Source organism: Ctenocephalides felis, unplaced genomic scaffold (assembly GCF_003426905.1).
Source record: "Ctenocephalides felis isolate EL2017-DRISC unplaced genomic scaffold, ASM342690v1 CF-g0.4_SCAFFOLD_01170, whole genome shotgun sequence".
Taxonomy (NCBI): domain Eukaryota; kingdom Metazoa; phylum Arthropoda; class Insecta; order Siphonaptera; family Pulicidae; genus Ctenocephalides; species Ctenocephalides felis.
Window position 1 is genome coordinate 51,891,434 of NW_020537324.1, and position 23,977 is coordinate 51,915,410.

At 30.2% G+C, this 23,977-nt stretch overlaps 1 protein-coding gene across 1 annotated transcript; it reads right to left on the reverse strand.

The window, feature by feature from the left end:
* Window positions 1-3,053: 3,053 nt before the first annotated feature.
* On the reverse strand, window positions 3,054-5,048 carry LOC113367371. The gene has a single exon (XM_026608982.1). The coding sequence runs from the start codon at window positions 5,046-5,048 to the stop codon at window positions 3,054-3,056; it is 1,995 nt and encodes a 664-aa protein (XP_026464767.1).
* Window positions 5,049-23,977: the final 18,929 nt, after the last annotated feature.

Here is a 23,977-nt window from a genome sequence, read left to right on the forward strand (position 1 = left end):
GTGATTTACCAATTCAACTCGGTTCTCCAAAGATGAATGCTAATTGTTTGAATATGTCTTTTGGAATCTTATTTTTCAGTCTCCTTTTAATTAGCGTTCGAAGGAATATAGTAATATAGTATAATCTTTTACAATTAGAACCTGCTAGTTGGGCGGAACTGCCTGTTTCTCTAAAAAACTCTTTAGATTTCGCAAAAATGTTAGTATAAATACCGGGCATTGCAATATTGCAGTGTATTGATACAAATACACTTTTATTGAGAAACTTAACCTTAAATAATTCTTGAAGTTTATATAATTTATCTGCGGACATATCAGTTTTCATTTCAGGCTCAATTACATTCTGACATTCGGAACAGAAATTGATAATCTAAGAAGTAGTCTAAATATTAGCCAAAATATTTTCGTTCAATCGATTATGAAATAAAATAATTATTCATGTATTGCATTTTTAAGGAAATATTGGGGTCATGCTGTACGACATATAAACAGTCACGTTAACAGCCATATTTTTTTTTGCAAATGATGTGCCATGAAATATATATCTATTATTGCTATTTTATAAAGCGTTTTATAAAATTCTAACACGCAGCCCTTATTCGTCGATGCATACATGTCACCGTCTAAATAGTTTATGTGTCCCGGAAATTATTATCGATAGAAGGGTAAAACGTCGGCGCATTCTACGTGGACCAATTTTCAAGAACTAATGTCTTGGGTAGCAATTTTATGATTGTTTGTATAAAAATATGACTCAACTAACAATCTCTGACTGCAATAAAGTAAAAAATTGTAAGAAAACATTATATAAAATAAGAAATGCATGGCTTGATTCACATTTTTGGATCATCCACTAGCATTAGCGCTACGGTATTATTTAAATATGCACTTTGGTAGGAAGAAGGTAGCAGCGCGTTCTAGATGTTGTGATAAATTTTATTTATGAGACGTGCACCCTGCGTTTTATAAATTATATGCAGTGTGAGATAAAAACTTGAAAAATACTTCCAGTCAAATCATGATAAAAATCGTTTCTCTTATTTTCTATTTACCTGTAAACTAGTGGTGCATGACATCGTGCCTTAAGACAAATTGCTGGTACTTCCCGTACTGAAAACTATTGTTAGTGAAAAACTTTTCAAAACTTTAAACAACATTAATTTCTGAGAAATTTTCAAATGTTTGAAAAAATTGGATTTTTTAAAAAATTGGATTGAATTTTGATATTTTGATTTTTTTTGTATTCTGATTTTTTTTGAAAATTATGAACATTTTTTTGAAGCAATCGCCCTTTATAGCTAATTTGGAGCCGAATATTAAAGCGCGTAAGCATCGCGTAGTCGTCCAACGTGTAAACATTGGTACGGAACCCATATAAATGTACACAAAATTTCTACTTATTTTTATATTCTTTATAAAATATCTGAGAATACGATGTTACATATGGTCTATGATCATTTTTTACCGCCCAATGGCAATATTTTTCACTTTTTCATTGTATCTCCGGAGGCGATGAACTTGCCCTTCACAAAAATTTCACCAGTTGTTCATTTTGTCAATACAAGTAAAATGTTTTTTGAATTATTCAAATCGGACGCTCCGTTATCTGAAAAACTTTTTTTGCACTTTTGCATCGTATCTCGGAAACGACTAGACCTGTCTTTGTCAAAAACTAATCAGCACGTCTCCTCATCAGTAGAAATCTAATGTTTTTTGAATTCTTCAATTCAGTTGATCCGTGTTTGAGAAATCGTCGACAAAAATCGGTATCTGCACATACACACATACATCAATTTTTCTATGGTGTGCCAAAATGTTCAGAAACCCTGAAACGTAAAGATATATAAAAAATTTCATTATCGATTTTTTGCGATTACTATAACTTTCCCTACGGGAAGTTAATTGCTCTAAAGTATAAAAGCAAATTGGCTCAGTAATCAAATTAATAGCCGATTAAATTGAATATTTACGAAAGAAATTATTCATATATAAGTTCGTATGAATAATGGTGACAATTTTTATAGTAATAAAATACGTTCGAAAATATTTAAAATAACAAACACATATGGAACTATTACCGCAAGAGAATATCTTATTATATATATATATATATATATATATATATATATAAATGTGAATCCTCTTTTCTAATTCACACTGATCTATCTACGTAACAATTTCGTCGCGTACAAAAACATGAAAACCAGGAATAACTGAATATAATTATCAAAGGTTAAAATGTTTAAACCGTAGAGACAACTGCGGACATGTACAAAGATTCAAAGGGTATGGGGCGCATTGCCATATAGAATCGGCCCCACCCTGGTATTTAAATAATTTATACGCCATTTTATAGGTCTAAATGATAAAAACCGATATACCAATTTTCAACTTTCTATCTAATCTTATGGCCGAGATATCATTGAAAATATGTGAAAGTGGCCCCTTTTTTCAAACTCACTTTTAGACGTAACCATAAAAGATATCGAAAAAAAATTTACGTGGTTCTATTCATATTGGCTTAGGCCACATTATGTAGAACAATCGATGCCAAATAATCAATTATTATTAGCTGAAAAAGATAAAATAATTTTTCAATTGATGTTTTCCGGTAGTGCGTTTAGTTGGACCACCTTCTAATTAGCTTTATTCGAAAGATTATTGTTTTTTCTTTTAGTACTGAAAATATTGTTCAAATCAATTTGGTGGAACACATTGGAAAATTGAAAAAACCGGAGCTAATACACCCGCGCGTAACGCTAATATACCCTGCAATTGCATAGAGTTCGTTCGAACGCAAAGCTGTGCGCGATGCGCCCGAAACGATTTCTAAGAAATTCTGAACTTTCATTTCTGAATCTGAAATACAATTTCATTTATTTATCACTGTGAGTAATTTAATTAAACTAATAAAAGTATTTTAATTATAATATTAGACATAAAAATTTATTGGTGTTCTTTTAATATTTACAAGTGTATCATATGATTTACACAAATACTTCGGTATGCTAAATAAATAAATAATCAATCAATTAAAATTATATTTTGTTATTTTAATCGTCATCACTGTCGTGGTTAATAGCAACCGAAGTTTCCTCTATTATAAAAATTTTCGATAGTATTTCTGATGGACGTATAATACGTGATAAATACCTCGCAAATGACATATAATACATAATAGCCGCAATATGTGAACAGCAACCAACAGTCCTCAATCCATTGGGACAACTACAGCAATACCTTAAAATACTTCGATAGTTGGTGCCAAGCGGAGTATATTCAATATAAACATTATATTTTTTCCTATTTATATGCCGTGATTGGACATCAAATCTAATTATATTCCTATGTTCTTTTACGTAATATAACTTCGGCTGATTTTGGTCAGACAGCATTTCAGCCAGGTAAGATATTGCTTGTGATAACTGGTATGACCCTGTGAATAATATTTTAAGTTCTCGTTCATTCAAATGTGGAAAATCTAATAACTGATCTGGCTGAAGAAGTTGAAGTGTTGTTGCTCGTCTGGTCCATCGATTTTCAATAACTTCATCATGTAAGGTGTTGGGTATAGTCCGTTCATTCATATAGTTGATCACTTCATCAGCTAAATCTCCATCCGATGATAATCGTTTTCCATACTTATTATGTAAAAACCCTACAATTTTACATAATGTTCGGACTTTAGGCAATAATTTATTATTTAGTGTGTTGTGTAAAAGCCGATATCTTTGCGCAATATTACCATGTACAGCTTCAATAACCCATCGAAGTTTTGTAATTCTTCTGGATTCGTTCGCCTCTTCTGTTGTGAGTTGTTTTCTTCTACCCCTGCAGCATGGCATAAGAGGCACATATCCTGCTGATTTTATATCTGTTAAAGCATCACGAAAACCGCGATCTACCAATAGAATATCATCAGGTTGCAAAAAAGTTCTGATGCCATGCGCATTTTTTAATATAATTTTCATGATTGTGGCGTCATTTTGTGTTGCCAGGTATGGGCCTAAAAAGTCAACTATGAAACCATTTGTTGTACAAATTGTAAATGGTTTGCATAGTGGTACCCGTTTTTGGCCAGAAAATGACTTTCTTTGATATTCATTATTTGTGCTCTTTTCGTGTCGTATATATGTACCATCACATATTAATGCCAGTTGCTCATTGGTTAATCCCAGAATTTTTTGTGCGTTGTATGATGTCTCCGATATTAATTGGGTTCTGGTAAAAGACTCTAATCCAAAATTTTGATCCAATATATCTTTTTCGAATCCAATTAAAATTTGTTTATAATAATGAGAGACTTGTCTCTTTGAAATATTAAAAACGCCGGCGATGACTTGATTAGAATTTCCCGTCTTTAATTTGAACAAAAAAATAACTAATGCTTGGAATATGTTTCGATTATTACTATTTTTCATTGATCTAAGCATTTTACTTATTTCTGCAATTACTTCTAGATTAAAACCTGTTAATATTTTTATTTGCTCAGACGATATAGATAAATTATCTATCTGCTTAAATAATGAAACACTTGTATCTGCCAAAGCGTTTAAAAATATTGATATTTCCTTCTGAGGGACGAGACTAGTGTTTGAATAAATACGTAACTGTCGTATATCTTCTTCATAAAAAAATTTTCCAAAAAAATGCTTATTGCATGCACGATTTCCAAGCGGTATATATATTCTGACTTTTACAAATGCGTGAATCCTGGCTTCTAGAGGAATTGTAATTAGGTCGGATTTATTACTGCAAATAGAACAATGTCTATGCGTCGATGCAACTCGATTGAGACAAAGATCCACGGATAAATCAGTTTTCTGAGGTATATTACATTCATATTCACTGCAAGAATCACTAACACATTTGTTTTCAGTACTACTATGCGATAAATCATTAATATTGTCTGTGCTTGCTTCTCCTCTATAAGGAATTAGTCTACAAGTGGAACACAAAACATCACCAATTTTAATTATTTTTCCTATTGAACTACTATACAACTGTTCATCATCCTCGGTTAGAATGATTTTCGTTCTATTACGCATTTTGAATAAATATTTATCACAGTTTTTGCAAGTTTTAGACATTATTAGTTCTACTATGTTAACTAAATCTTAACTAACTAAATCACTAAATCAACTAAATCACTAAAATATATTTTATATATATACACTGAAATTAAATTAAATTAAATTGTCACTATACTAAATAAACCACATAAAAATTGTCACTATACTAAATAAGCCACATAAAAAATACAAACATAAAAATAATGTAATTTTTTAAATGAATTAACTAAAAAGTTTTATGTTATGAAAATGATTATTAGAATACTTTCAGTATTAATTTTTGTAAATTCCTGAAGTACTATATAGAAAGTTTCCGCATCAAATGGCGAATAATTTTTGAAAAATTTTAAATAACAAAAGCAAAGAATTTCAGATTACCATTTGTCATATTTCTTTTGTATTGTAGTATTGAGTAGTACTGATAAAGATAGGCCACAATAAGGGCTTTATAATTACAATGTTGCAATTATCATTCAAAAAAAGAAATGTTTCTTGGGTTTGTTGAAATTACAATGTTTCATTATATCATTATTTCATATGAATACATATAACTATATAATAAATATTGTCACATTCAGAATTTCTTAGAAATCGTTTCGGGCGCATCGCGCACAGCTTTGCGTTCGAACGAACTCTATGCAATTGCAGGGTATATTAGCGTTACGCGCGGGTGTATTAGCTCCGGTTTTTTCAATTTTCCAATGTGTTCCACCAAATTGATTTGAACAATATTTTCACTACTAAAAGAAAAAACAATAATCTTTCGAATAAAGCTAATTAGAAGGTGGTCCAACTAAACGCACTACCGGAAAACATCAATTGAAAAATTATTTTATCTTTTTCAGCTAATAATAATTGATTATTTGGCATCGATTGTTCTACATAATGTGGCCTAAGCCAATATGAATAGAACCACGTAAATTTTTTTTCGATATCTTTTATGGTTACGTCTAAAAGTGAGTTTGAAAAAAGGGGCCACTTTCACATATTTTCAATGATATCTCGGCCATAAGATGAGATAGAAAGTTGAAAATTGGTATATCGGTTTTTATCATTTAGACCTATAAAATGGCGTATAAATTATTTAAATACCAGGGTGGGGCCGATTCTATATGGCAATGCGCCCATACCCTTTGTAGAGGATTTGAAATTGAAATTAGATTTGAAATTTACAATCTCTCCGATCGTACTATAGTAATAAATTATGCATGCGCAGGCTGTCACATTGCTTACATTACACTGAAGGGCCTTGTATTAATGAATGAGGAATTTGATCGTAGAATGCCTTTATGGACGTCCCTTATGAGATGCAAACGAGTTCTCATCTTAATACGATTCATGTCAACAGATAACTAATTCAATCATTCGGTTGCAAAACAACTTCTAATAGTATCATCAGTAGCTAAATATGTTGAGTATGTAATTTTGAATAAAAACAAAGTTATATGGATACAAAAATTTGCGAAATTAGGTGGATTCGGTCATCAACTCGTGACACGGTGCATCGTCTTGGTGAAAGAGAATTTTTCTTCTTTGAGTGTGGCTGTTCTTTTTGCAATTTCTTGTCTCAAACGAACTAATAATGCTCTTGATAGATCTCTTCAAAATTGGTACTTCCAATAAATCAAATTTTCAAAAATCAATCATTTTCATAATTGAACCAGTTTCCGTAGGACATTGATGGTTTAGTATGTTCATTAAGACTATAAGTATATTAAGTAAACTATTGCTATACCAATTTTAATGTTAACAAACGCCAAAAAAATACTCAAGTTCTCAAACTTTCATCAATTTTTAAAATTGAACTATTTGTTGTAAAATCGATAAGAAGATATATATCGTCAAAAAAGTTCCATAAAAGTCGGCTTAATTTTCTTTCAGCAGGTAATTACAAGAAAACGGCTCGGTAGATTCTCACCTAAACCTAATCATTCTAAACTAATATCTTTGGAACCGTTTTTGATTTTTTTAAATCGATTCGGTTGTATGAGCTTAAATGTGGACGAAAAGACACACGATAGTCCTCATTGAGATACACCAAATGGCTTTTAAAGTTCTGAAATCAGTTCAGGAGTTTTTGAGCAAACGTCGATAAAAGGTCTAATTTTGACAAATTCCAAAAAAAACGATAATAATTTTTGCAAAGTTTAAAGAATTTTTAAAATTAAACGACTTGTTGTAGGGCTGTAATATTTTAGTATGATCTATAAGACTATGGTATCTACCATAAAAAATCATAAAAATCGCCGAAAAAAATTGTTGAACACTTTATTACAAGAAAACGGCCCGGAAAATCTATACCAAAAACTAATTAGCACGATTCCCAACAAATATCTTTCGAACGGTTTCTGAATTTTCAAAATCGATTCAGAATTGCGGGCTAAAATGTGGACGATTTTTTTTTTACTTTTCTGCGCTTTACAAAGCTTTGCTTGGCTGTTCGTCGCGCTAAATTGATAAACGCTAGTTCTCATCAAAATACATCAAATTACTTTTAAATTTTTGAAATTGGCCGTTTTTGAGAAAAGGTCGATTTGCGGCAAAATCTGTTCACATACCACACACATGTGTGTGTCACAGACATTCTTTTTCCAAATTTGGTTTCATTCGATTCAGTATGGCTTGAAACGCCGAGAAAACATAAAATTAGCGAGTCGATAGAGAACACAAAATATTTTAGAGTTTATATTATAATTGAAATAATATGACCTAACGCTATTTGGCAGATTTTCGGTAGCTATTTTACTTTCGATATATTTCTACTAAACTTTTTTTTCCAAAAATTATATTTTTATGATTTTCCATTCTTATCCATGGCAAAAAATCCTATTCTTTATGCGTGCTGAAATCTCGCATAATATGCCATATGACTTAGATTAGACTCGGCGGTCGCAAACCGCACGATCCTATATTTGCCCGCGGCGATCTTCGTGCGCGGAATTCGCCGCCGCGACATGGAAAACCGAGTCGAAGGCACGTCTCGTATGTAATACGCTTGTGCGTATCCGTTCGACTACGTTTTTGATGTTGTACGACTTCTTTGCGGATTGAAATATTGCGCTTTTCTCGGATTTTATTACCAGTACCGGGAAAAGGTGCGTGGCCACGTTGTGTACGACGTAACATCGATAACACCGTTCGATTTGAACCGAAATCAGATTTTCCTCTAATGCTTTGTACGACTTCGTATGCGTATATGCATTGTGATCACAAAGTCGTGCTGATACCTTGTATGAAAATGATCTACATGGAAAGAAGATTTATAGCTTATTGGCATGTGCGAGAATAGCTGTTTTCATGTTTTTAGATCAAATATAAGGATTTTAATATAATTCGTCGCATCGAAGGTAAATATATCAATAAAGAATATACATAGATGTATATAAAAATTATGCGAATGTATACTCTACTAATATAAGCATTTCTTATTTTTACAAAAATTTTGGATGTGCGTAATAACATGTTCTCACCTATATTATGTAAGCATATTAATTAGGCTTTTACCGTGCCAATTTTGATCAAATAAACATAAAATTTTGACAATTATTAATACATTTAAAAGCCGATAAAATAGTTGCAATTTAATCTTTTTTGTCTGCCTGCGCGTCTATCAAAGCGCTCGGCTGTCTTCTCTGAGGGACTATAGTCAGTTTTCATACATAATTAGATGTATTAGATGTATTAGATATACAATTCACAATTTCACAATTATATGACAAACAACCAAATAAAAAATACAAATAAAGGAATGCTAAAATAATTTAATTTTGTGTCTTGATTTTATGAAACTTGATATTACGTCTTCGTTTAGAGCATCTACAAAAGTTGAGGTCCTTTATATCCATTGATTCGCAGAAATTATTAAAAAGTTTAGACTCTTTTCTGAAAAAAAGAGCAGTATCAGAGACAAAGAAAAATATTTCACAGATAAGTAATACTTAGTTATAGCCAAAAATTGCTGTATTTGTAATGACTTAGTTCGTATTGAAGCGTCTAATATAACAGATCAATGATGAGAAAGCCAACGCCCGCGGGCTTCATATGGCCCTTTAAATAATTCTCTGCGGCTTGCCAAGCATTTCTGAAGTGAAAATTTATTTTTTTTGCCACTTCCAACGATAAGTAAATTATAATGCATTCTGTTCTTGTTGCATGAATTTATAAAATTTTAGTTTTTTAATTTGGTATTTTTATTTTATAAAGTTTATTAGCAAATATCAAGTTTTGTAAATTTCATACATTGTAAATTTGATAAGTGCGGCTCATCATAAAATTTTAAAAATAAAGATTGCTCATTGCTGGAATGAAATATGCAGTAATAAGACAACTTCTTATTATTGGTTATTTTCAAAATTCAAATTGGTATTTTCAAAATTTCAAATTATTTTCAAATTGGTTATTTTCAAATTTTCTATCATTTTTCATTTTACTGTTTTTCTTTTAGAAATGTGGTAAAACAACCGATCAATTCGTACAGCACAATTTTTAACAAAAGATACAGAGTCATATAAAAAACGATATATTACACTTTTTTTGGAATGATAAAAAAAACTGCCACGACGCTGATGTTACAAAACATAAATTTTAGAAAAAATATCAAGTGTGCATCGGGTGCGTTTTCGTCAGAATGCGGGGGCTCACTCGAATAAGTGACTAGAGAATCAGCTTCGATGAACCCGATGTCAAGCAGTATTGACAACAACGTAGTATTAAGTTCCATATAATCCAACAGCTTATAGAACTCTTAAGTTTTGATTCCTGTTCAAAACAATAAAAAAATGAGTTGCTGATAGATTGTTTATGAATCAATGCCGGAAGGTAAGAGTTAAACTATTGAAGAATCTTGGGCCTAAATCTGTTAGAAAACATATTTTATTCTAGAAAATTCTTACAAAAGCATCAAATTGTCGAATATAGAATTAGAGTCGTTGGATAGTTTTCAGAAGAAACAAATCCAGCATATTGAAAACAGAAGCAAATACGGAGAAATTTTCAAATATCTAATTTTGATAATGGTTTTACCTGGTAGTAGTTAAAGTCATTCAATGCCCATTAGTGTTTTAATGGATTAAAATACATTTAATATATAATTAATTGAATGAAATATAAATGAAAACACGTAAATGTATTGTTCAATTCAAGCATCACTTTATTAATTACGTTAATTTTGGAATTAAATAAATGATTTTTAAACGCGCTTTACAATTTAAATTATCTGTGCATTTTGTAAAGTATTTATCCAAAATCGAGAAAAATAATAAATTCCATATCTAATCATAAAAACTTAATTAAATTCCGGATCACAAAAATAATGAATTCAGCACACGGCGAAATTAAATCAGCAGTCCGTTGAATTTCGACGGCGTAGCAAATGTATTCGCTTTCTGCGTGGCATTGGAAAATAAATATGTGAAAAAACAAGCCTATATTATATTCAGCAAATTGTATGCGTGAAAGGCAGATGTAACAGCCGATGCGAGAGCATTACATTCACGGTTAGTATCATGGCTTACTGATTCGATGTGTTACATTCTTAATATTCCGCATGATGTTGGCACATGTGGCGAACCGCGGGGTTCGTGAGCTGAGTACTAGGTACATTTTGGCAAAGACTACTCGACTCGACTCGGCGCCCGGGCGCGGTGTAAAACAACGCAATCGAATAACACGCTATTTCATCGGATGTGCTCTACGCGAGCTTTTATTCCGAGACGAACTCTATCGAATTCGTAATCAATACGTCAAGTATGATTGCATAGAAATAAAATTATATGGTTGCATTTTTAGCTTTGCCAATCGCTTCGCGACGTAGAACTTTCGACAGCGCAGTAGGTACTTAATAAAATGTATGGAAAAAAACGACAAATCTTGATGAGAATTAATAGACCAAATTCAAAAGTAGGGAAAAGTTTAGAATCAATTAAATTTCTTAACACTTTCCGGTAGTTTGTCTACTCTTAGCCACCAAAGCTTTTTTACCGTTTTCATCCGCCACAGCAAGTTACTATAGGAATGGTGTACAGTATTCTTTCATACAGCATACAGTAATTGGAAACATAACTTTTACTAAATTTCAATGCCAATGTATTGAATGAAATTATATATAAAGTTCGTAAAACAATTATTAAATCTTGTTTACACATCCTAAACTTGTAGTCTAAGAGCCAGAGAACTATTTGACTAACCTGTTTTTATAAAGCTAAAATTTTTTTGATGATATTTTATTATCGACTCATTAAAAAAGTACCATTCTGGCAGCCATTCCATAATTGCGTCATCATCCCTTCAATTTTTGAAAATATCAAAAATTTTTGTTCATAACTTGCTCCCACAAAACTCAAATTTTGAGCGTGTATTCTTTTAACTGTTCAGAAAGCATATGTAAAAAGCCAGCCCATTCTGACGATTGCGCGGGTGTACTGATTTTGGTTTGTACAATTTTTCAATGTGTTCCACAAATTTGATTTGAATAACATTTGCAGTACTAAAAGAAAAAAACCATAAGCTTTCGAATAACGCTAATAAAGTAATCAAACGAAACGCATTACCCGAAAACATTAATTATCCTTTACCATTATTTTATCCTTTTTAGCTAATAATGAAAGATTGTTTAGCATATATTCATAAACATTATGTGGTGTAAGCCAATGTGAGTAGAATCAGGTTATGTTTTTTTCAATATCTTTTATGGTTACAAACTCAAAAAATGAGTTTGAAAAAGGGGCATATTTTCAAAGATATCTCAGCCATAAGGTGAGATACAAAGTTGAAGTTTGGTGTATCAGATGTTTTCAAAAAGATCTTCAAAATGGCGTACTTGCAATCGTCAGAATGGGCTGGCTTTTTACATATGCTTTCTGAACAGTTAAAAAAATACACCCTTCTAAATTTGAGCCTTATGGGAGCAAATTATGAAAAATTTTTCTTGACATTTTCACAAATTGAAGGGATAATGACGCAATCGCGGAATGACTGCCAGAATGGTACTTTCTTAATGGGTCGATAATAAAATACCATTAAAAAAATTGTTAGCTCTGTGAAAACAGGTTAGTCAAATAGTTCACTGGCTCTTAGACTATTGTATGTTCTGTTCGACGAAAAATAATTCCGAGTCCTACGATACCCATCTCCAAATTTAATTCGACTGAAAAGGGTTAATATCTAAATATAAAATCGTGAGCATCTGTATGAGCCTCAAATATGATATAATTGAAAATAAAAGTACTAGAATTTCCAAAACATTTACGAAACAAACTCCAAAAGTTAGTTTACCCCCATAACCAGGTAGGACGACTTCACTTTCAAATAAAAACAGGATGTGTATGTTTTTATATATATTTGAGCTGATTTTTTACTTTTCGTCGACGTTTTATCAACAAACGGCTGAAACGAATTCAAGAATTTAAAAGTCATTCTATAAAGCCTTGCGTTTATTAGTTTTGTACGACGATCGGCCAAGCTATTTGTTTGTGCTTAGCAAAAAGGTGTAAAATTTATCGCGATTTAAACTACAATCTTGAACCAATTTTAAAAGTTTTAAAATTGCTTCAAATATATTAGTTGAAAACAGCTTTTATTAGTTTTTGGGAAAGATCGGCCGGGTCGTTTTGATTTTAATAAAACTTCATTCGATGATCAATTTTAATTATGCCTTTCCTGCATATGTAGATTCCATGTTTTGTGGATAGCTATTGATTACAGTTGACGTATATACTTAATTGAAGTACATTTTAAATAATTTTATTGATTTAATTACATATAAGTTATATCTCAAAGGCATCAACTGAAAAACGCATTGATTCATTTTTACAAAAGCGAAAATTTTATTTTGGGAATAAGCAGTTGAACATTTTACCTAAATAACTGAATCCCAATTCTTATTGATTAAGTTATCTATTTCTTCGTATCGGGAAGGTAATGCAACTTGCCTTAATGCAAGATGCTACTTGCAACAAGTTACATTTATCAGTGAAACAGGTTTTATCTTTATTTTCTTTATTATCTCATTTAATTTTGCTACTCAATATACTGTGTTTTATTGTTACCATTTAAGAATGTTTTAAACTAATGTTATGGTATCTTTCTAAACTATAATGAACTATATTGTTATAATATATTCAGAAGTTTTTGCAAAAAAATCAGATTTGATAATTTTGTTTTTTTTTTAGACCAAACTTGAAAAAGGTGTATATAGTAAACCGATTGTTTACCTTTCGTTGATGTTTTCTCAAAAACGAGTAGATTTTGATTAAGTTTATTCGTTTTTATTCATATGTTTGAGTAACATTACTTAATTTGGTACGTTAACTTACATTTTTCTCATTTTTTTAATAACAAACGATAAATCAGTTAATCACAAGCGGCATTAACACTCAGCAACATAATAAATCGAGAAAGTGATCACATCTGAACTTTGTCTGAAACGCAATTTAAAATCGTTTTTGAGTTCTGAACGACGGGATGTCGAAATATAAATGATTAGAATATACATTGACGAGGACTGTATATTATCCATCAAACGGTCGTAACTCTTGTCAGTAGTAATAAAGATAACGCAAAGGTCGGATTGCTGGGATCGCCCAACCCAAAAACTTTCGGCCGCAAGAACGCCATCAGGCTACATTGTTATACCTCATTTCATGACAAATCCCATACTAACACAGATCATTTGAGGTAGAATTACTATGATGCATCACACGATAGGATATCATTAATTAAATTAATTATAATCAAACAGAGAAACCATAATATATACTGGCGATATTACTATTTTGTTTCCATAATTTGATTGCTATAGAATTCTGTAATTACTATAATCACTCAAATGAATATTCATGACCTGAAATATAATTCACGTTTACATAATTGAATAACTATTTAAATGTACCGCTTGTTAATGACATATATATTATGACAGATTTGCTCCCTTTAGTTAATACATAGGAACAAAGTAAATGCGAATATTTTGCGAGCATAAATGAAAATAGAAACAACAAAATATAATTGTAATTGTGATAAACTGTTAAAAAACAAACCACACTTATGAAAAAAAAAATGTATACTAAAAATTATAATTATTTATACAGGCATTTATAGAACTAAGTTCTAGTAAATCAGTGCAATCCAGTCCCAATCTTGACAAGCCGTACTAATTGTGAGAAATAATTTTCACAGATTATCTTGTCAGAGTCTAATAAGATTCTTTCTCCAAAAAATAGAGTAACGTTTAGACTTACTAGTTATTTAAGAAGGAATAGGGAACATGAGCAAGGTGGGTCATCATAAACTTAGGATATGCGCACATCTACAAACTTAAGATGGTTTTTTATTGTAAACCAATTAGAATCTAATTATTAGATGATTAAAAAAAAGCCAGCAAAATCAAAAAAAAAAAAAAATATCTTTAGCATTAGGTAATTTTTAACAAGAGATTATGCTAGAAAGATTATCTACACAAAATTTACTGTAACAATATAAACTTATATGAACTAGACTTCATTTCAGATTGTTTATTGAAAATAAAGTAAAATTTATATCGAATGCAACAAATTTTTACGACAGTTACAATAAGAAATAAACCAATAGAATTCCAATGGATATTGGAATATATATCTTATGGGAAGCTGAAGGAATTTTTAGTAACAAACTAAAGCTAACAATACATACAAATGCGGAAAAAATATGTGGCATTTATCATTAACCCTTCGTCGGTCGGATATTTTTTCACCTTCGAACGGTCTGGCTGGACCACCATTCATTTTACATGCATTTATATGGGATAAATGAGTTTTTGGATTCTTATATATTAACGATTATTAGTAGTAAATATTTATAGTTTTGATTTTTTTGTTTCTTACCATCTTTTGCATGTGTTGAGCTTGCTTATAATAAAAATATTACATATTATATTATATAAAAAAAATCAAAAAATATAAAAAAATCGTTGCTTTTTTGTTAATTTTTCTGTTTTATATCAATGAAAAACAATATTTATTCTTTTTCGGCGCCTTTGAAATAAATGTGAAATTCAAATGAAAACGAAGTGAGGTGCGTCGCCTTTGAAACGAGCTGTAAAACTCAAAGTGAAAATATGATTTCACTACAGCTTTGCCAAAAAAAAAATTTCGAACGCAGTACGGGTAGAAATTTTTTTGGTAATGTGCGCATTACTCATCCGATTTTCTGTGTTTGCAATTACCAATAAGTTTGGTAGGTTTTCAAGGAACTCTCGTCATGAAAATACTAACATTCATGTTACAACACATAGCAAAGAATATATACAACCATAGATAAACAAGTATACAACGCAGTTTGAATAGAAAGTACCATGAAAAAAGACAAAATACTGGTTTACATATATCAAAAAGCGTATATTTCATACAAAATATATGGGTGGTCTGGACAGACCTTTCCGACCGTTCTAAGTATAAAAAAGTTGATATCCTTATAATTATTTTTCTGTACATTTTTTCGTCCTGATTTTTTCAATGATCGACAGCTAATGAAAATTTAGGAAAAGTCAAGAAATTTCAAGTCGATAGGATTACTAGAAGTATTTTTTTTTTTCAATTGAAGTCGAAAAAAGTCTGGCCAGACCACGCCGACCGACGGAGGGTTAGGGCAAGTTTCATTAACTTTCCGTAAGTATACCTACTCAACTTAATGAAATAAGAATGTTCAATTGTTTATTTCGAAAATAAAAATTGTTTTCTCTAAAAATATTAGCAAGAACTTTACCATGTAAGTTTTCAAAGTAGCTTTTCACATATAATTATTAACACTTAATTCGATATTTGTTTAAAGCTTTAAAACATTAAATTCGCCATAATATAACTATAAGTCACAAGAGTACTGTGTCTTTTTCTGGTACAGGCATAGTGCCATATTTTTATGTTAAAATATCCTGGATAGAAATCTGTTATTTCACACGATGTCTCGGTCGACTTGTCAAAATATCAAAATTGCAAAAATTATCATAGTCTGAAATCCGTTGGCTTATATAAACACCATCGTTCAAAATAGCATTTATCAAAATGACGTTCGCTCTGAATGATTTCTCGTATATTTTTGCTAACAAAAATGAAATCCGTTTCAAAAATTGTTTATTTTTCGTTCATGAAACATGCTTTTCCGTTCGTCAATGGCGCACAACGCACAATATATCACTAGTGGCTCTAATCAAATTTCAACTATGCGCTCCATTGCAGATTATAACCAGTGAAATATTGCAAATATGAAAATATTTTTTATGGGGTAAAATGCTTATATCGTATCCTGATTTGATTTTACGGAAGCGTGTTGATTATATGCATTGTTCACATATGGATTTTACACATGTAATGCAAACTATTTTTAAAATTATTATATTATATGAATCTATACTTTTTTCCTTTTCATACTTTTATTTTTGCTATTGAAGATATGAAGAACAACCTTGAGATACTTTGTAGTGTAAAAAATCTGTGTGAAATTTAATAATTTGATAACGGAGAGAATTGATAGTGGGAGTTCTCCAAATAGTTATATCGATATAGCAATCAGGAATTATTTTTTTCAACTATCTTTCTTATACCGAGTAGACATGCCGGTGGGTGTTGCTACTATTTTTTTAGTTTATATTGTAAAATACTTGTTAGTAGTCTATGTTTATTTTCATAATAAACAGATCGCAGAATGAAATTGAATGAAAAAAACTCCCTCTGACAGTGGTTCATTTACTTTATGTATCATATCGAGGTATTTTAATTATATGTTTTTTACTCTCAGTTTCGGGATACCCAGAGTCAGATTGAAAAGTTAGCTCAATCTACATTAATATTCAATCAATACATAAGACCGTCGCCTAATCACTCTTAATAGTCTGATAATTGTGTATTTTAAGTCCTTACTTTTATTTCTGAAGTTTTCATTACTGAAAACTCCCAGAGTACTTATATAGAGCATTATATATTGTTATAGATAAGTTTCACATCTGGTTTTGGAATAAAAGTGTATTCTCGATTTGACTCTACAGCATATGAACCTAACTGATGCATACAATGACACACATTTAGTAAATACAATCCTAAAATAATGAAGCAGAATATACAAATCCCTTATTGATCACAATTTTGCATATTAGTCTATTATATCTAGATATTTCTGAAATGAACAAATGCATTCTAAAGATTTGACTATTGTATAATTCATAAAAATTATGTTTTTTTATTTGTTTTCACAACTAATGTCCTACTTTATTCAATCTAAAATTGTTGTTAAAATGATGTTGTTAATTTTATTCGATTAATTAATAATAGTCAATATTGTCTATTCAAAATCGATCGATTCTTCAAACATTTCCAAAATATTTAAAAAAATTCTCGAAATATTTTGTAAAAAATACATGTTTGGGATTTAACGCCTAACTCTTTAATTTTAATGCCCAATTCTGAGCAAAATAAAATTTTATATATATTCTTATAATCCATTATATGGTATACACGAAATAAACTTGCAAACTTAAATTACTTTTATAACGCTGACCCTAGCAATGCAATATCATTTATTTATATCATTAATTCTTACTATGCAAAATTCACCCTCTACAGGGTGGTTTTTATACGATCTTCATAGCGTGGTTCCCAAAAAACAACAATTGTAATAGATTGTGGTTATTATCCTTAAAATTGAAAAAATTATTTGCTTAAAAATATTGTAAACCGTGACTAAATAATTATAACTTTAGATCTACCAACATCTTTTTATTATAAACTATACTAACAGAGTTATATCCGGTACTTTCAAACGTTTGAAAAACTCGATTCGAAATCAACTGAACAATTTTTTTTAATAAAGTTCAGTAGCAAATCGATAAATGACAAGTTTCACAACTTTGGAATCATTTTTGTTTAGGGGGCGTCCATTAATCACGTGAGGTGTTTAGGGGGAGGGAGGGTTTGACAAAAAATCACGAAATATTACGTAGGAAGGGAGGGGTATAGTAAGATATCACGTGTATTTATTTTTTAACTATTTTTTTTTTTAAAAAGTTCAAACAAGTTAAAAAAAATCAAAATTGTACTGTTTTTTCACGTAACGTTTGGTGGGGGAGAGGGGGTAATTTTGAATATCACCATGGATCACCAAGGGGGAGGTGGGGGGTCCAAAAATTCTTAAAAACTCGCTCGAGTGATTAATGGACGCCCCCTTATCAATAATGCTGATTTATTACTACCAATTAATTAAAACTATATGAGTATTAATTTAGAAATCCAAATTTATTATCACGTTTCAATATTTAGTTGAACTTTTTACAAATCACACATGTTTATATAAATAATTAGTTTTCTAGATAATAAAAATAGGATCTGTGAAACGCTGCAAAAATTTGCATAATATGTAGCAAATATTAGTATGATTACTAATTTCATATATGTTTTTCTAGAGTGCAAAAGTTAATTCCGTTTCATTATAATATTCTGCAAACTATTTACCCAATAAACAACTTTCCAGTTTTAATTAAAAACATTCCGCTTACTTCATATAAGTGCTTTTCAGCAACGTGTGTATTAAACCGCAATGGGTACTAGAGGTAAATAGATAATTTAATCAAGCCCTCAAAGAATCAAAATACTTCTCTGAAGTACATTTAACTAGTTTTCCAAACTGATACATTTTATTACATTTGTTTATTAATTTCAGTAACATCTATATTTCATAAAAATAAAAATTATTTATTAAAAAATAAAAAGTGATATAAATGACTCACATTGAATAAGCACGAACACTGATAATCTAAGTTGCATGTGGTAATTACTTGTCAATACATACCTAAAAAAAAAAAACAAATCGAATTAGATATTTCATATATTCATACAGAAATAATATAATAACATTATAAACATAAACAATTATAGGCATTATAATTTTGAATTTAGAAACAAATTAGATAGATAGATTTTTTTTTATCTCAATTGGACAGGCAAAGTAATTTGTCCAATAAACAGAGCTGTACAGGTCCACGATTTTTGTCAGGGAATATAAAATTGATTGATATATTATAAAATTTCGGTTAGCATAAAAATTATCCACTAACTTCAAATTTTACATATTGTATTTCGTTACCAATTTATCAATCTTTGGTAATGTGTAACTATTTTTGTGACCCTATAAAGAGTAATCTTGATTAATGTAAAAATTCACACCCGAGGTTAGCTGAAATAAAAACTTGGGGCTAGTTGTGAGATACAAAAATTAAGATTCAAGTGAAGAACATTGAATGTAATATCTAGTTTGTAAGATGTAAGCACATCTGAATTGTTTTACAGGAGACAATATATTTTATTCGCATTAATTATAGTTTGAGTTGATGAATTTAGAAGCAAATCAACTTTCTTAAAAATGAGAAAGGAATAACTTATCAGAAGCATATCAGGGGTATTATTGTCTTTTTTTGTCGTTACTACTTGCTCTGATAGATGTTACATGCCGCTAACACGGGGTAAGTTGTAACACCGCACATATTCTAGAAATTGAATAATTGTGAAATGATGAACAACAACTGTACAATTATTTATATTGCTGGAGAAGTAATTCAGCAACTATTTATCTTTATTTCACAGAAATATAATCAGTGGAGTTCAAGATTTTAGGCAATATTAATTAAAAAACATTACAACATTCCCCTAGATCACATTGTATCATTTTTAAATTTTTAATATTTTTCTTGCAAAAACTCCTGATGATACATATCTAAGTTGACGGAATTTGACAATAATTTGTATATAATTACATGTTTTGGCTGTTTAATTATTTAAAATATAAAGAATATATTTCATTTCCGAAAAGAAACTTCCATCTTCAGCGAGTTAATCATATCTAACAATAAATATTAACTAATTTTGTTTAATAGAAATAGTGCATTGTTTCTCTTATGTAATATTTATATAAAAAGCCCTGAAAATTTTGTTAATTCACGAAGTTTGAGAAAAAAAGGATTTTGTATCACTTTTAAAAAAATTTAAGTTATTTACTGTCTATATAAATCTCACCAAAAACTGTTAGCTTTGCACTATAAATAACAAAAAAAAAGAAAAAAGTATAGAGTAGAAAATAGACTTTAAATATGGATTGAATATAAGTAAGAAATACAAAATTAATATTTTTTTTTATAAAAAATACTGCAAGAATTTTTTTGCACATACACTATTTATTGGATTGTTAAAAAAATATACATTTTGAAGCACAAAATAATTTCTCTTTTGTTGAAACTTATGTATATTCATAATTTAATACACATATACGAGAAATATTGTATTAACATCATATAACTAATAAATTTACCATTAAAAAGAATATGGTTTATAATTTTCAAAGAGATGAATTTGCCATTTCAACTTCCGAAGCCTGTTAAAAAATCAAATTAATATATACGACTTCTTTGAAGATCCAAGAAAATTAAATCCGACGACTCAGAGAATCTTTTTCTGACATATGTTGACGAGCAAACGCATTAAGATTTCGAGTTATTTAAATGAATATATAATTCGCGTTATGTCTGAAATTTAATAATAATATAAAAAATATATTTTTGTTTTTGTATGATACATCATTATATTTATACTTTCTTTTTCATCGTAGTGTTTGGGAGAAATATAATTTCATTTCATGCTCTGTGGCACGTACAACAGAAAAACATTCTGACAAATTAGAACTGAAGATGTAACTTGATTATAGTTTTTGTAGCAAGGAAAAAGCGTTGGTTAATATTTCAGTTCGTCCAGATAAGTTGATTTTTTGCTAAGTAATTATTTGGGTTATGATAAATTAATGGTTCTAGAAGTAATATTATGATACAGTTATTAGATCATTAAGTCTAAATTATAAATAATAAGTTTTGGAAACTCGAAAACTGGTCTGTGTTATGAGTGCACCTCATTTTTAGAGTTTAGTAATATACTCCACTTATAAAATTTTGAATATTTTAGTAATTTCAATTCCAATAATGTCAATAATTATTTATTTACTTATTTACTATTATCTTTCAGTCTCTCTGTATTTCCTCTAATGGCATCATGTAGCAAGCATTAATTTTTCAATGTAAATCTCATCGAGTTTTTTTTCTATTCTATAATCATGTATTAAAATTCTTTTGTCAGCTACTTCCATATTTGTTGCCTTGTGGGGCAATATTATATAATCAATTCTGATCCAATATTAAACCCTGAAATTTCAAACCTATTTTTTAAAATAGCAGTAAGTTATTGACTAATTAATTCCTATTTGAAGAAAAAAATAGCGGTAAGTTATTGACTAATTAATGATGCATTAGCAATTATGGCATTTAACTGGTGTATGAGGCATTTTGCCCTAAGACATTTACGGATATGCCCAAATAATCAATTACCGACTACCTGTTTAAGTAGTCCACCTGATTCCTGTCTACCAGTCTACATTTCTACTCGTCAATACCTTTATCTGTCTACCAATCTACATGTGTACATTCCTATTTGTCTACTTATGTATTTACTTGTCTACTATTTTATCTGCCTGTTCACCTGTCTACCAGTCCCCTCGATACAAGTCATTTGTGTCTCTATTTTTCTTCATTTATATAATTCAATATTAATGATTTTTACTAATCAATTCAGACTACGTCAATTTTTCACTATTTTTCAAGCAACTCTGATACTGCTGGGCCTGCCTTCGCAAAAATGTAATCAATTGTTCACTCCGTCAATACAAGTAAAATGTTGCAAATGATTCTAATCCGATGATCAGTTCTCTCAAAAAGTGACAGTTTTACTCTCTTTGCTTTGTATCTCCAAAAGTGCGGGGGTTGTCTTTGCCAAAAAGCTCATCTTGCCACCAATACAAAAGGAATGTCTCTTGAATCAGTCTCATCGGATTCTTTCTTCTTACAAAGTTGCACAAATATGGAGCAGCAAGTGCAATAAAATAGTACAGTTAAAGAGAAAGTATCATCTAAGTCTAAAGATTCAAAAACCATTTAGCTAGTGTTGACTAAGTAAATTTTTTGTTATATAAAAAACTACGTGTTACAGTATTTACGTGTGTAACAGTGTATTTGAAAACAATTAATATTCCTCAAATATTTTATTACGCTACGGGAAGTTCTAGCAATTTTCCTTAAAGCCGACGTTAGGCACCACTGGTTTAAGTAATTTTTGTAGTACTAATGAACCCCTATGGTATATTTCAAATTTACATGTAACTTTTTTTCATTTTTTTCATGTTTGAACAGCAATCAGAACCTTATAGTCATATGAGCTGTTGTGCTGAACTGACTAATACTAGCCTTTTTGGTAGGTGGCAACTTAATCTATTGTCACATCTCTTTATTATTATTACAATTTCTGTAATATGGAAAATATTTTTGTTGGTGCAGCAATGCCGGGCGAGAGCTATTTTCACTTGAAAACATATTGCTTTCTATATTTCCCAGTACATGTAACTTTAAGGGTAAGCTTTATTCTTTTGTGATAAGATGAAGGCAAATTTTAAAGTGTTATGACACTGACAAGATGCGACCCCATCTATATCATGCTTCGTTTATATTGTAAATAATTTGACCTGAGCAGAGCGAGTCGGTTGACACTTTGTTAGTTTCGCAAGAGGAAACTTTACTCTAGCTTTGGACGAATGGCGTAAATAAAGATATAATCGCGCGACCATGGACTAGATTTATCACTTAAGAGAGATAATGCAAAAATATCACTTGGAAAGAGACGATTCGAGAAAATTACAGAGGCGGCAGTAAGTCCTTCAACTATAGCGAAACGTTTCATTACGGGGCAGAAGTGATGCTGCTGTACAAACCAGTAAACTGCTCAAGTATTTGTTAAACAACAAATTTTTAAACTTTTAATGATTATCGATAAAAATGCATTAAGTTGGCATCTAAGTGTGGATTTCTATTAGAAAATCAAATATATTTTTTTCATGGGGCTAAGTACATTTTTGTGCAATATATTGTCATTTTTGATTAATTTATGTTTGACACATCTCAAGCAGCTTCATTATCCTGCTTTCATAAAACTTCTGGCTTTTATTAAAAAAAAAACTGTCAGATAAAGATGATCACCACTATGATCATTCAATTTACCTAGTTTACCATTCAAAGAGTTTTGCAAATATTAAATGAAAAATTGGCAAAAAGTGGATTTGGCAAAACAACTCAACCAAGCTCCGATAATTTTTGTCAAGAAGCCACATATATCTTATATCAATAATGGATTAAATCACCGCTTCGATTTTTGAATTCAGGCCGCTTTTGTTCAACCACGTTGTTAATTTTTATTATTTGTTCCATTTAGATATCAATTCTTCGATGTAGATTATTGATTCGGTGGAAAGAGTAAAAGTTGACAATTCCTTCTGCAATCAACTTTAGCTGGATGACCAGAGCGTTTTTGATCTTTGAGTGAAAAATTACAAGAACGAAATTAGGCAAACCAATTTGGACACCGCCATATTTTAACGCCATCACTATAAAAAGCTCATAACTTTTTGTGAGTTCAAGATGTCTTATCTTTTCAGAAATGAAAAAAATATATGGAAAAAATATAAGAAAAAAATCAATTTGATTATCCATCTTTCAACGAATGTCTAACAAAAAGTACGCATTCGATCAAGAACTCTTCTATACTGATTGACCTCTAAATTTCCCACTTATTCATTAGTAAAAGGTATTTGTAGATCAGCATCTAAGCTAAAAACGACACTTACTTAATTGCCAACCTAATATTTGAAAGTTAAAAATCGCACATCTAAAAACCATAATAACCACTTAAAGTTCTAATTTAACTCAGATCATAATTTGTCACAAAGAAATTATTAAATGCAAAAACCATATATTTATTAGAGCATAACACCAAAGTCTCGAGGCTTCAGAACGCAATGGAAAT